At 38.4% G+C, this 15,808-nt stretch overlaps 1 protein-coding gene across 1 annotated transcript in view; it reads left to right on the top strand.

Moving 5' to 3' along the window:
- Positions 1-553: 553 nt before the first annotated feature.
- The window catches only part of LONRF2 (LON peptidase N-terminal domain and ring finger 2), a 41,607-nt gene continuing 26,352 nt past the window's right edge, over positions 554-15,808 (top strand). Inside the window, exons 1-2 of the mRNA XM_032840400.1 lie at positions 554-1,299; positions 10,215-10,333. Of these exons, the coding sequence (XP_032696291.1) occupies positions 621-1,299; positions 10,215-10,333 (798 nt within the window). The 5' untranslated portion in view covers positions 554-620. The remainder of the gene's footprint in view (positions 1,300-10,214; positions 10,334-15,808) is intronic.

The following is a 15,808-nucleotide window of genomic DNA, read 5'->3' as shown; positions in this document are numbered from 1 at the left end:
AAGCTTGCTGGAGATCTGTTCAGTGCCCACTTTAGGCCCTCCTGTCACCTAAGAGAGTTTCCTGAATCAAATTCGTGACGTGCTTTGTAACTGCCTCGACTGGAGAGGAGAGCTGGGCGCGGGACCGGCACTGGACACCTGTTCCGGGCGCGGCCGCGGCCGCAGCAGCGGGAAGAGAGCGCGCGGCGAAGGGCGCGTGTAGGCGAACGCGCACGCACACGCGCGCCCGGCCGCCCCGGGACCAGGAGGGAGAGCGTTTCCAGGCGACGCGGACGTGGGGAGGGGGTCGCCACGTTCTCACAGGCGGCCTGGGTTACATAAGCAAGCCGGGCGAGGAGGGCGCTCGGTTTGCGCGGGGATTCGGGCTGTGTCTGCCCCGCCCCCGCCCGGGTGGGGTTGTGGCCCTGCGGGACCGGCCTCCCACGCCGCGCGGGGGACACCGCCCCAGCCTTGCGCCCGCCTCCGCCACTGGTAGCCGCAGCCGCGAGCGGCCGCCCCCAGACGCGCGTGGCTTTCGGCGAAGGCGGCGGCCGCGCTTCCGCCGGCCGGCTCCAGGCAGCGGAGCATCCTCTCGCCTAGGTTTCTTCCGTCCCGGCCTACAGCTCCGCAGCCTCGCAGCTATGAGTCCCGAACCGGTCCCGCCGCCGCCCCCGCCCCAGTGCCCCGGCTGCGACTGCGGGGAGCCGTTCGCCAAGCGCTTGGAGAAGGGCGACGAGGCCTTCCGCGCCGGCGAGTATGAAATAGCAGCGGAGCTCTTTCGCTCGATGCTGGCCGGGCTGGCGCAGCCCGACCGCGGCCTATGCCTGCGGCTGGGGGACGCGCTGGCTCGCGCGCGCCGTTTACCCGAGGCCCTGGGCGCGTTCCGCGGCGCCGCGCGGCTCGGGGCGCTGCGGCCGGAGGAGCTAGGGGAGCTGGTGGGCAGCCTCGCGTGCGCCCTGGGCCGGCGCGAGTGGCGGCTACAGGATGGGAGGCCGGACCGCGCCCCCGAGGAGCCGCGTGGGGAGCAGCCGGCCTCGGCGCCGGTCGCGCCCCGTGACCTGCTGGGCTGTCCGCGCTGCCAGCGGCTGCTCCACAAGCCGGTGACCCTACCGTGCGGGCTTACGGTGTGCAAGCGCTGCGTGGAGTCGGGGACAGCCCGGCCGCAGGCCCGGCGTGTCAACGTGGTGCTGAACGGCCTACTGGAGAAGTGCTTCCCGGCCGAGTGTCGCGTGCGCAAGCTGGCGGGCCAGGCGCGGACTCTGCAGCGACAGCAGCAGCCCGAGGCCGCGCTGCTCAGGAGCGACCAGGCTCTGGATCTGGGTAAGTCGGCCTTGGGAGCTGGCCCGCCAGCCTTGCCCACCTGTCGAGTAGCAGAGGTGGATATGGAGAGCTTTGTTCAGGCTTAGGGGCTGTTTTCTTCCGAAGGTGGTAAGGTCAGCCAGCAAGCGGGGTGGCTGGTGTCAGAGGCCAGCTGCGCCTCCTTAGTCCTGTCTTTTGCAGAACCTGCGAGGCCAAGCCTGCCTTTCACTCCCGTCTGAGCTGTCTACAAGTGAGAGGATGACCAAGTGTTTTTATTTGTCCTGCAGAAAAATGCAAATAACTAACACCCTCGAAGCGCACAAACGGAGGGCCTTGGTGATGTGGAGGATTTGCTCTGGGGGTTTCAGCTAAAGAATTCAGGAAGGATCCCTTTGCATTCTGCTTTTATTACTTGCACATTCTCTCTCAAAGGGCATTAGATGTTGTTATGATGTGATTAGCTTATTAGATAGTTGTATTAACTGGTGTCTGTGTTTAATTTTTAAAAAATAACTAAAATCTGCGACCAGCACTAGGCTCTTTGACCCCTCCCCCCACCTGTTAAGAATGTGTAGTTTAAAAGACCAGACTTCCTTTTGCTACAGGTTGTTTGTGATTTAAACCACTAGCCAAGAAGACTTGGTTTAATTTTTTGTTACTAAAAGAATCTTGTGTGCTGTAGTCATTATGCATTTTATTTTAAATTTAGAGTTAAGGTTTTCCCTTTTAGAGGGTGCACCTGTGTTTAAACTGGCGGATTCTTTGTTGAAGTAGAGCAGTGAAATTGCGTTATATAACAAGTATTATGTACCACTTTTGCAGCCAATATATCCACACTTTAGCAGGCTGTATATTCTTGAATTTTCATCTGTCTTGTATATGTATATGTAGCATGGAGCAGCACTATCCAGTGGAAATACTGTGTAAGCCACATAATGTAGTTTTAAATTTCCTTTTTGCCACATGTAAAAAGTGAATAGAAGCAGATGAGATTTATCTTAATATTTTTTAAACCTATACATCCAGAATATTATTTCAACATACCTTCAATGTAAAAAAACGGAGATTTTACTTAAAAAAACTTTCAAATGCATTGTGTATTTTACATGTGCTGCCAACCCCAATTTGGATACAAAATTTTCATCAGAAATACTTCCTTTATATTTCAGTTTCATAGAATTTAGAGTTGAAAAAGTAGATTGTCATATTGAAATTGTTCCAAATTCAAAGTTTCAGCTTTTAAATTTAAATTTAAATTAGTTAAAAAGTAAATATCTCCATTCCCCTGTTGCTCCAGCCCCATTTCTGTTGCCTACTAGCCATACTAGTAGCTAGTGGCTACTGTCTTAGACAATAGAAGTATATATATATATTTTTTTAAAAACAGTTGTTGGGGTTCCTGGGTGACCAAGTCAGTTAAACGGCAGACTCTTGATTTTGGCTCAGGTCAGGATCTCAGGGTCCTGAGATCAAGCCCAGTGGCAGGCTCCCTGCTCAGTGGGGAGTCTGCTTCTCTCTGTCTCTCTCTCCCCTTCTCTCCATCTGCCCCTCCCCCTGCTCATGCTCTCTCTAAAATAAATAAATCTTAAAGATTAAAAAGAAAACAGCTGCTGGAAATGTAGAAGATCACAATATCAACTGTTGGAGAAGATGGAGAAATGAGAACTACCATATGCTACAGATGGGTCTGCAAATTATACACCTGGAAAATTGTTTGGTAGTATTTGAAATGTTAGATAGGCCCTTTGGCTGAGCAGTTTCAGTAAGGTTTGCATGTATGTGCACTCAAAGAATGTACAAGAATGTGCAAGAGTGTATATCCTTATATAGAGATAGCCCTGAAGGGGAAGCAACCCAAATGTCCAATAAGAATGCAGTAAGGGACTATATTATGATGCCTTTTGAAATACTATACAGAGGGAAAGTAAACCAGCTACAGTTGCACACTACAGTGTGAAGAAATCACAAACACAATGTTGGGTGAAAGAAGCCAGACTCAAAAGCATTTCTACTGTGTGATTCTATTTGAAAATCCAAACAGGCAAAATTCCTATAGCATATTATAAGTAAGGGCAATGGTTACCTTTGGGAAGCAAAATATTAGCAGATTGAATCCAGTGGTACACTTAAAACACATCACAATCAAGTAAAGTGTTCATTTAATCCTTGTATATCAGCCAATGTAGTTCACTACATCTATAGAATAGAGAAAAAGCATATGACCTGTGTTAACATCTTTTAGGAAAGTAGGAATACAGGAATTCCTTAATATATTAAGGAATATCTACAAGGATCTGTAGCAGGGAAATACAAATCAAAACCACAATGAGATATACCACACACTTGTGAGAATGGCTAAAATTAACAACTAAGGAAATAACCAGTGTTGGCGAGGATGTAGAGAAAGGGGGACCGTCTTACATTGTTGGTTGGGATGCAAGCTGGTGCAGCCACTCTGGAAAACAGTAGGAGAACCCTCAAAAAGTTGAAAATAGAGTTACCCTATGACCCAGCAATTACACTACTGGGTATTTAGCCAGAGGATACAAAAATAGTAATTTGAAGGAGCACATGCACCCCACTGTTCATAGCAGCAATGTCCACAATAGCCAAACTATGGAAAGAGCCCAGATGTCCATTGATGGGTGAATGGATAAAGATGTATATATATGCAATGGAATATTCCTCAGTCATCAGAAAGAATGAAATCTTGCCATCTCTAATGACATGGATGGAAATGGTATTATGCTAAGTGAAATAAGTCAGAGAAAGTCAAATACCATATGATTTCACTCATATGTGGAATATAAAAAGCAAAACAGATGAATAGAGGGGAAAGGAAGGAAAAGTAAAATAAGATAAAAATGGAGAGAGAGGCAAACAATCAGAGACTCTTAACTCTAGGAAACAAACAGGGTTGTTGGAGGGGAGGCGGGTGGGGGAAAGGGATAGTTGGGTGATAGGCATTAAGGAGAGCACTTGATATATGTAATAACACTGGGTGTTATATGCAGCTGATGAATAACTAAATTCTACCCCTAAAACTAATAATATACTATATGTTAACTAAATTGAATTTACATTTAAAAAAGTCTTAAGCAACCATCATAATGATGAAATACTGAATGTTTTCCCACTGAAGGAAAAGGTGACAATGGTGTTCGCTGCCATTGCTGCCATTTTGCATTGTGTTAAGATTCTAGCTGGCGCAACGAGGAGAAAAAAGGTATTGAGGTTGGAAAAATAAAACATTTGTAGATGACATGTTGGAGTACCTAGGAACTTCAGAGGAACATTTGAACTATTAGAAATTATAAGTGGATTATCAAGATTGTTGACTATAAGGTTAATACAGAAAGATCAGTGATAATTATATATGCTTAGTTAAAAAACAGAATAGAAAATCCAATTATGTAATCAAAAAAATCGTCAGAGTAGATCTTGAAATACCTGAAAGTTGTTCAAGACCTCTATACTGAAAATACAACGCATTTCTGCGAGAAATTAAGTAAGTGGAAGACGTCAGTTTTGTGCATATTGAACCACAGATTCAGTGCATTCTCAGTCAAAATCTCAGCTCACAGTTTGGGTGGAAATTGATGAATGGGCAGGGCAATAAAGAGGAAAAAATAAGAAAGCTGGAGAACTGATACTGCAAGATACAGAGGCTTAGTATAATACAGCTACAGAAATTAGCACAGAGGTGTATTGGCCCAAGTATAGACACATAGAAAAGAGGGGTGCCTGGGTGGCTCAGTGGATTGGAGCCTCTGCCTTTGGCTTGGGTCATGGTCCCGGGGTCCTGGGATCGAGCCCCGTGTCAAGCTCTTGGGTCTGCGGAGAGCCTGCTTCCTCCTTTCTCTCTGCCTGCCTCTCTGCCTACTTGTGATCTCTGTCTGTCAAATGAATAAATAAAACCTTTTAAAAAATTTAAAAAAAAATAGTCTTAGTCTGTTGCTTATCCATTTGGGAAAAAATGAACCTAGATGCCCATTGCACATCACACATGGAAATGATAATCAGATATCTAAAAGAAATCATAGAATATTTTCATAAACTTAGGGTAGGTGATACTTTTTAAGACACAAAAAGCATAACCATATAGGAAAAGATAGATAAATTTGATTTAACTAAAATGAATAATTTCTGTTTCTCAGAGACCTCCCAAAAGAGTAAAAAGGTGATGGGTATTTGTAATATGTATCTAAATGAGAATGTCGATTCAGAATACTGTAAAGAATGTGTGTAGTTCAAGAGCAAAAAAGGAAGTCTAATAGGCAGAGTTGAACAGATGCTTTGTAAAACTAGATATCAAAATGGGCAATAAGTATATGGAAGGGTGCCCAATGTAATTACTTATCAAATGCAAATTTAAAATAAGATATTAAAGCATACCTGAAAATGAAAAAGAGTAACCGTATCTACTTTTGGCAAGTATTGGAAGTAATCGAAACTCTTATATTGCTGGTGGAAGTGAAAACTGGTGTAAGTTAAATATGTTTGGGAGTGCTTACTAAAGATAAACATAAACATAACTTCTGGCACAGTATTTCCACTTTTTAGTATATGCCAAATAGAAATTAATGCTTATGCCAACAAAAGACATCTGTAAGAATCTTCATGGCAGATATATGTACACATGCACACACACACACATATATATACACATAAATATATGCCAAAAATATTTGGATAACAACCCGCCAGTAGAATGAGTATATAAATCAAGTCATACAGTTTATTATGCAGCAGGTTTTGTTTTTTTTTAAGAAACAGAGACATACAGCAATATGGAGGAATCTCAGAAAATGATAGTGACAGATACAGAAGAGTATATTCTATTCATTTAACCCCGTGTATAAGTTTAGAAGCAGGTGAAAGTAATCCATGGTGATAGAAGTCAGAATGGTGGTTACCTTTAGGAAAGGTGTACTACCTAGGAAAGTATGCAAAGGAGCCTTCTTAGGCCCTGATCTGGACAGTGATCACTCAGGTGTATATGTATATAAAAGTTCAAGATACACATTTACGATTTGTAGCCTTGACTTTGTAAGTCCTACATCATTTTGAACAAATAACCCATGAGGAGTACTGCTGTTTATCCTTTATATTCACCAGGACCACTACTTAGCTGTCATTGCTTTGTGTATCAATTCATTCAACTCTTCCTAAATAACACTTGTGGAGTTCTCTCCTTCTCATCACTGCCCACTCATTTGACAGGTCTTATGGTGGTAACTCTAGCTCCCAGCATGATGATGACCCTGGGTTGTGGTTGGAGAACAGTCTTTGATTAACCTTAAACGCAAATGGAGAGAGTAGACTATCTCTTCTTTGCCTTACAAAGCCTGGTTCTCAAACTGTACTCTTGTTGACTCCTTTCCTCTTACAGGGGATAACTGATGAACTGTTCAGATATTTTGCCAGTTTCTTGGAAGGTGCGCACATGCAGTTTTCTTCCATAAGCTGTCTCCACACAAAGAATTTTAAGTTGCTTTTCCTTTTCCATTTATTTTTTGTGATTCCTCCAAAAATTCTCTCAGTTTTATTAAACTTAAGGCTTAATGCTTAGGAAATGTACAGACATTGATTTGAAATGTTTTAAAAGATTAAATTATGAAGTTCTGGCTTCATAAATGGATTGCCAAATGGTGGAAGTCAACAAGAAAACGGTTTGATTCATTCAGTGTCTGGATGTGAAGTGATTGTTTTGGACTTGAGTAAAAGGAGACTTTAGAATGTGAGGAATAGAGGGGCGCCTGGGTGACTCAGTGGGTTAAGCCTCTGTCTTCATCTCAGGTCGTGATCTCAGGGTCCTGGGATCAAGCCCTGCATCAGGCTCTCTGCTCAGGGAGCCTGCTTCACCCTCTCTCTCTGCCTGCCTCTCTGCCTACTTGTGATCTCTCTCTCTCTCTTTCAAATAAATAAATAAAATCTTTTTTAAAAAAAGTGTGAGGAGTAGAGGTTTAAATGTATTCATTAGAAAAGAATGATTAAAAATAAAGGTAAATGAGTATTTTTAACTCCAAAAATTTTGTCAAGATCAAGTAAGCTAATGTAAATGTAAGCAAAGAAATAATGAAGAAAACATTAGTGAAACAAAAAAAAAATTGAGTTGGCTAAGAAATCAGAAGCTGGTTACAAAGACCAATAAAAGAAATGTTTGGCAAATGTGATGAAGAAAAAGCATAAATGGGATCAAGAGTGAAGAAAAAGCATAATTGCAGATATAAAAGAATTTATCAGATTTTAAATCCTATGTAAAAAGGACAATTTTGAGGAAACTATAAATTATCAAAATTGACCCAAGAAGAAGTAAAAGCCTGACATTGACCAATAATCATAAATGAAATAGAAGTGTTATTCAGGGCTTTTCTCTTGAAAAAGACACTGGTCAAGCAAGTTTTAACAAACTTTCAAAGAAGATTAACTTTCATCTTATTTCAGATCATAGATATGGGAAATTTTGCATTTAATTTTGTAAGATTAATGTAGTTTTGATACTACAATCAAGTAAAGTTTAAGGAAAAATTTATAGGCTAGTCTTACATACGTACATTAGTTGCCAAAATCTTAATTAAATTTCATAGTATTTGAATCCAGCCATACAGTAAGACTGAAGGTCAAGATGAGCTCATCCCAAGAATTTAAGGGTATTTCAGTATTAGACAAATTGTTCAATGTAATTCACTATAAAGACAGATTTAAGGAGATACACTCCCAAGGAACCTCTCACATACTGTTATATTGCTTTCGTAGAAAATTAGGAATAGAAAGAAATGTAACTAATTTGATGAATATTCTCTGTCAGGAGCTTACAGTAAACATAATTTATGTTAAAACATTCCACGTGTCCTTTTTTAAATTCAAGAATAAGAGAAAAATGTCTGCTATCACCACTGTTACAGCAATGTGGAAGTAAAAAGAAATGCAAGAAATAAAACCTAACATGCCAGAGCATGCCACCTTGCGCACGATATGGTTGTTTAGAAGAGTCAAGAGAATCAACTCTGGCAAAGTGGGAACAAAGTGAGAGATCTTCAGTCTCATCCACATTTGCAGCACGAGTATTTAAGTTCGAACTATAGTTCTGGCAGGCTTTTTTTTTTTTGAGATTTCCAAAATCTCTACAGGTTATTTCTGTATTTGAAAGTGCATTTAATTGTGCATTTGAGGAACTTTCACTTAGTCTTCAGTTGGAAATGATTAATCTGTAATTATATTTACTGTACAATGACATACTCCAGAGACAAATGTGAGAAGAATCTAATAGAATTCTACAAAGAACTTCTAAGCAACAAAATGTTCATTTTAAAACCATATGCTTGTAGACTGACATCCATATTTCATATTCCAAGATGAAAAACATAAAATCTCATTAGAGATCATAACCAACACATGAACATTTTCAATTTATTTTGATTATAGGGAACACCAACTTTGAACTTTAAGGAAATGTCCCTTCTCCTAAAGAATTCCATTCTTCTAATTAGTAGACCTGTGTTAACAAAAAAGTACTAAATTATTACTGTTATTTTTAAATTTTGTCAATAAAAAATTTTGTGTGAAAATTTGTTTTCTCTCTTGTTATATAGATACCTGTACAATAGCCTTGAGTTTCTTCCTGGCCTACAAAACCTAGAATACTTACTGTTTGGCTTTTTGCAGAAAAAAAGTTGTTGATCTTTACTCTAACCAGTCAATGTTATTTTAAAAGATTCAACTTTTATTGCTAGATTCTCCATTTCTGCCATTTCTTTCCTCTTTTTCCACCTTTTTTCCTTGTCAGATCTTCCCTATATCACACATATGTAGCAATAACACAGTCATAAGTAGCCCCACCATGTCTTGATATAATATCCTTTTGCATGAGTTTGCTATGCACACTTGCTCACTTACCTGTATAAACTAAGAGGAGACATGGTGGCATTTGGAAAGTACCAAGTGCCTAGTTTGAGAGAGAGTCAGCGTCTAGGATTTGGAGCAAACTGAAACTTAGAATACTTATTGTCAATTAAAATGCATGCTGTTGCTCTATAACAAAGATGCTGTGATGAGTATAGGTAGACTGAACCAGGTCCATCAGTATGAAAATGGCTGTGATGGTTCTTCTTTCATGAGCTCTGGCTTTGTCACTTTCCCATTGTACCTTGCCAAGTCAGGGACTTCACATACCATACATCAGCTCACAGAGTCACTCTTGACTTCTATGTAGGTAGGTGTTTCTCCATAGTCTCATACGAGCAGTTTTCAAGCTCTCTTCCATTTGAGGAAGTTTTTTTTCCCTTTCTTTTCTCACTTAAGAGGACATACTGTAGATACAATTATGATGGTAAGTCGACATCCATGCAGTTGTATAAGAAAACAAATTACGCGTTTTTGTTTCTTGAGTATGAATTTCCTTGTGTACTTTCAAGAGAGTTATTTATTTATTAAAGATTTTATTTATTTATTTAACAGAGAGAGCACAAGCAGACAAGGGGAGAGGGAGAAGCAGGCTCCTCACTTAGCAAAGAGCCTGATGCAGAGCTTAACCCCAGGACCCTGGGGTCATGACCTGAGCTGAAGGCGGATGTGTAACCCTTTGAGCCACCTAGGCACCCCTCAAGAAAGTTATTTTAACTCTTCATTTTTAAGGCCTAGTTATAGCATTAAGATGATTCCGCATTTACTAATTATTGTAGATTATGCTATGCCTAGTGTGTATTCAGCAGTCTGTTCTTGGTGCATTTTGAAGTCTTGTTGATACTCTTTCTGTTTTCCTGAGAGAAGCTATGTAAAGTATACTTACCAAGCTATTAAACCGCATATGATTTGAGGGAGGAAATATTTCTTTTGCCTTTATGTTTATTTTCCAATTTAATATTTTTAGTGACCTAAAGATTTATTTTTAAATGTAGTCATTTTAATTTTTTTCTATTGCCCATGTCTTTCAGCTCCTAGAGATAATTCGTTATTGCTGCTGCGAGCAGAGTTATATTTAACCATGAAGAACTACGAGCAGGCTCTCCAGGATGCCAATGCAGTTTGTCAGAATGAACCTCTCTTAACTAAGGTATTTGATTAAAGTGTTTGTTGGCTTTGGAGATAATAAATGTAAGTTTATGGGATTTTCTTAAGAATAAACTAGTGATTGTGATTAGGTACCTACACACAGTGTTCATTTCCTTCATGATAGTAGTCTAAATGTAGCAATCCACTTCATAATAAGCCAACTCAGTTTAAAAGACCAAAAAGTCTCCCAAATGGATTTAGTTAAGAAACACTACTGGGTATTTACCCCAAAGATACAGAGGTAGTGAAAAGAAGGGCCATATGCACCCCAGTGTTCATAGCAGCAATGGCCACAATAGCCAAACTGTGGAGAGAGCCAAGATGCCCTTCAATAGACGAATGGTTAAAGAAGATGTGGTCCGTATACTCAATGGACTGTTACTCAGTCATTAGAAAGGATGAATGCCCAACTTTTGTATCAACATGGATGGGACTGGAGGAAATTATGCTGAGTGAAATAAGTCAAGCAGAGAAAATCAATAATCATATGGTTTCACTTACTTGTGGAACATAAGGAATAACATGGAGGTCATTAGGAGAAGGACAAGAAAAGTGAAGGAGGGAGCATTAGAGGGAGAGATGAACCATGAGAGACTGTGGACTCTGAGAAATAAACTGAGGGTTTTAGAGGGGAGGGGGATGGGAGATGAGTGAGCGTATGGTGGGTTTTAAGGAAGGCACATATTGCATGGAGCATTGGGTATCATATGTAAACAATGAATCTTGGAACACGACATCAAAAACTAATGACGTACTGTATGGTGACTAACATAACACAATAATTAAAAAAGAAAAATAGTTTAGATTACTTTTAGGAGATATTTAGCTGAATAATATGACTTTTTAATAAGTGAATATATAAACACAATGATAAAATTGTATAAATTTGTGAGTAAAGGGGAAATGTTTAAAATTACACTTTAGTAAGTTCCTATAATAATCATGATTAACAGTTGGGCCCTAATATGCATGGAACATATATATGTTGTTAGTGAAAGGTAAGTGTTTTGTATGTATTTTGGGATAATTTTAGCCTATGTTGGAAAGGTCTAATATTGCTTTCTGTGATGACACAAAATAAAGTTTGTTAATATAAAAATGATAGCTGAGGAGTGCCTGGGTGGCTCAATGGGTTAAGCCTCTGCCTTCAGCTCAGGTCCTGGGATCGAGCCTCGCATCATGCTCTCTGTTCAGCAGGGAACCTGCTTCCCTCTCTCTCTCCATCTGCCTCTCTGCCTACTTGTGATCTCTCTCTGTGTCAAATAAATAAATAAAATCTTAAAAAAAATAAAAAGATAGTTTAAGTTGTCGCTGAGGATTAAAAAGACAAACAATGATAGTTGTAGCTTTTTCATGAATCTCTGGATTTATAAAACCCAAAAGAGATTTTAAAGTTTTAAGGAACTCATAACGAAATTAATGTGGATCACATGCTGTATTAGCTAGTATGTAAAAATATTTTGTTCCTCTGTATTACTTTTTTTTGTTTTAGAAACCTTGAAGAGACATTAACTCATGTTAATAGAAAAGATGCCCTTCTTTCCTTCCTTCTATCCAACCTTCCCCTCTTTAAAACAAAATGTTTTCAGCTTAGATTGAGTGTTAAATTGGAATTGGGGATTAGCCCAAAAATGGGAAATAAATGTTTGTTGGACCAAGCCCAGAAATCTGTTTTTTTGCTTGCTTGCTTCACTAAAAACACTTTCTCCTCCTTTTTCTGATAACTTTTTCCTGTTCCTTGATCTATTAATCTTCTGAGTTGATTTCTGTCAGTAATGATTGAGCCTTAATTGTTGTGAATTATAAGTTTAGTATTTCTGACTGACAGTAGACCCATATTGTCCTGTGAGGCTTGTTTCTTCTCCACAATATTGATTCTTTGAGCTAAAAACTTGGCAGTGTGTCTGTGATGAAAGATAGACTTAGATATTACAAAGTTACATAGATAATTTTAACTGTAAGAGAGCCAGAAAATGAGTTACTAGTTTTGGGGATTTGGTATGTCTTTAGGGTTTATTGCAAATCTGTGGACCTCAAACTTGATAAGTGCCTAGTGAAAAACAACATTAATAGAAGTATACCCTAATAAATCAATTTAAGATAATGAAGGATAGAAATTTGTTTCCAGGTTAATACTATAACTAAAGGATTAGGGCAGAAGTGACTTTGGAAAGTAAGTTGAAAGGACTGAGGGAAGGATGAAGTGTTTAACTGTGGTTGAGAGGACGGAAGCACTTGTAGAACCAACTTTGAGTTTTCAGTTGGGGACTCCTATACCAGTGTGTTTTATCTAGGCAAAAACTGTCCTTTCAAGCCATCCATCATGGCTGATACTGATTCAAAGCTTTTGGTGCAAATGGAGATAAATAAACCAGTACTAACAAAATATTTGCCCATATGAGAAATACAAGCAGGCATGTAAGTTTGATTTTATCCAAATGGGTAAGCATACCTGTGCTTTTTATTTTATTTTATTTTATTTTATTTTATTTTAAGATTTTATTTATTTATTTGAGAGAGAGACAGAGAGAGCATGAGAGGGAGAAGGTCAGAGGGAGAAGCAGACTCCTCGTGGAGCTGGGAGCCGCATGTGGGACTCGATCCCAGGATTCCAGGATCATGACCTGAGCCGGAGACAGTTGCTTAACCAACTGAGCCACCCAGGCGCCCATACCTGTGCTTTTTAATGCTCATGGAGTCCTATGCTGGTAATAAGTCTCAACAGATTTCAAATTATTGAAATCTTGAAGAGTATGCTTTCTGATAATAGAATGAAAAGACTAATTGATGACAATAAAACATTCAGGAAATCCTTAGATACCTGTTTTAATCAGATTACCTCTAAACAATCCATGGAATAAAGAAGAAATCACAAAGGAAACTAGGGAGTATTTGAAATCATTGGTAATAAAGGCACGTTACATCTAATTAGTCATATGCAGCTAAGCAATTCTTTGAGGGAAATTTATAACAATTGTAAATGATTAAATAAGTAAGGTCTCAAAAGAGTGATCTGTTTTCTCCTTAAAAAACTAAGAAAAGAAGAGCAAATTAAAATAAAAGTAGAAAGAAAAAAATAGAAGAGCTAAGAGTCAATAAATAGAAAACAGAAAAACAATAAAGAAAAGTCAATGAAACAAAACCTATTGTTTTGAAATGATCAGTGAAATTTATATACTTCAGATTAATCAGGAAAAAAGAGAAAAGATACAGATTACTAATATCAGGAATAAGAGGAGCTATCACTAAAGATCCCACAGAACTTAAAAGGGTAAAAAAAAAAAAAAGGAAAAATTTTATGAACAACTTTGTACCAATACATTCAACAACCTAAAATTAACAAAATCCTTGAAAGATACAAACTACCAGTGTTCATTCAAGAAAAAATAGAGAACCTCAATAAACTTATCACTCTTTAGAGAAACTGAAGTTGTAGTTAACCACCCCGCCCAAGATATCACGACCAGATGGAATTACTGGTGAATTCTATCACACATTTAAGGAAGAAACAATGTCAGTCCTTCCAAGACTCTTCTGGAAAACAGAAGAAGAAGTAACACTTATTTTATGAGAACAGCATTATTATGATTAAAAAATAATAGGCAAAAATATTAAAAAAACAAATTTAAGCTGATATATCTCATCTCATTTGAAAATAAATTTGTGTGTATTGACAGAATGAAAAAAAATGCAATAAATGAAGAAGATAAAGCACTTGATAAAACTGAATGCCCTTCATGTTAAAAAACTTTGTATGAACTAGAAATGGGGGATTTCCTCAGTCTGATAACCATTATCTATGAAAACCCTTACAGAAAACATCATACTTGATGATAGAGAATGGAATGCCTTTCTGCTAAGACCAAGAAAAATAAAAGGTGTTTGCTTTTACCACTTACCAATAAGGTACTAGAGGTCCTAGACAGAATGGTAAAACAAAAACAAAAAACAAAGATTAGGGACGCCTGGGTGGCTCAGTTGGTTGGACGACTGCCTTCGGCTCAGGTCATGATCCTAGAGTCCCGGGATCGAGTCCCGCATCGGGCTCCCGGCTCCGCGGGGAGTCTGCTTCTCTCTCTGACCTTCTCCTCACTCATGCTCTCTCTCACTGTCTCTCTCTCAAATAAATAAATAAAAATCTTTAAAAAAAAAAAAACAAAAAAAAAAACAAAGATTAAAAAAAGAGAAAAGAAAAGAAATAAAAGGCATAAATAATAAAGAGGAAAGTGCAATACTGTCTATTCACAGTTGATATAATTGCTGGGAAATCTCAAGAAATTTACAAAAAGCTTGCAGGATATGAGGTGGTATGCATAAATGAAACTAATCATATTCTACTCACCAACAAGAAACAATTATAAAAATGATATTTGAAAAATAATATTGTTATAATAGTTTTTTTTTTTAATTTTATTTTTTACAAACATATATATATTTTTTCCCCAGGGGTACAGGTCTGTGAATCTCCAGGTTTACACACTTCACAGCACTCACCATAGCACATACCCTCCCCAATGTCCATAACCCCTGTTACAATAGTTTTTTAAAAATGACATATTTAAGGATAAAGTTAACGAAGTACCTACAAGATCTGTATACTGAAAACTACAAAACATTGCTGAGAGAAATTAAGTATCAGTAAATAAGTATAAATATGGACCATGTTCATGGATCAGAAGACTCAATGTTAATAAGATGATAGATTCCCCAAATAAAAACAACACAGCCCAATTAAAATTCTGGTATTTTTCTTTGCAGATTTTGACAAATTGGCTTTAAAACATACATATATTTATGTATGTATATATTTCTACACATTTATGGAAATACAAGGAACAGAAGAGCCAAAACTATTTAAACAAATAAGAATGGAGTTGCAGGAAATACACTACCTGATACCAAGACTTACTATAAAGCTACAGTAATGAGACCTGTGTAAAACAGAAGATGGTACAGAAATACACCTACACATAAGTGGTGAATTCGTTTTTTACAATAGTGCAAAAATAACTCTACAGGGAAAGGATAATTTTTCAAGATTTTAGTAGGAGACAATTGAATATCTATTTGCCAAAAAAAAAAAATGAACCTCAACCCTCTCTTTATATTGTATATTAAAATTAACACTAAATGAAGCATAGACTTAAGCATATAGTCTATAACCATAGCATATCTGAATCAAAACGTAAAAATCTCTGACAGTTTTTGTAAAGCAAAGATTTCTTAACCAGGACACAGGACAAATTGTGAAAAAAAGGTAAATTGGTCTTCATCAAGACTGAAAACTCCTTTCTTCAAAAGATGCTGCTACAAAAACAAAATGGCAAACAGAATGGGAGAAAATGTTTGCAAGACATATATCTGGTAAACCATATATCATATATAGCACATATAAAGAACACTTACCAACTCAATCATAATGTAAATAACCCAGTTAAGTAATGGGCAGGGACAGATACTTCACTAAAGAAGACAT

Source organism: Lontra canadensis, unplaced genomic scaffold, assembly GCF_010015895.1.
Source record: "Lontra canadensis isolate GAN:19392208 unplaced genomic scaffold, GSC_riverotter_1.0 scaffold112, whole genome shotgun sequence".
NCBI lineage: Eukaryota > Metazoa > Chordata > Mammalia > Carnivora > Mustelidae > Lontra > Lontra canadensis.
Note: the sequence above shows the minus strand (reverse complement) of the source record. Positions and strands in the feature narration are given on the sequence as shown.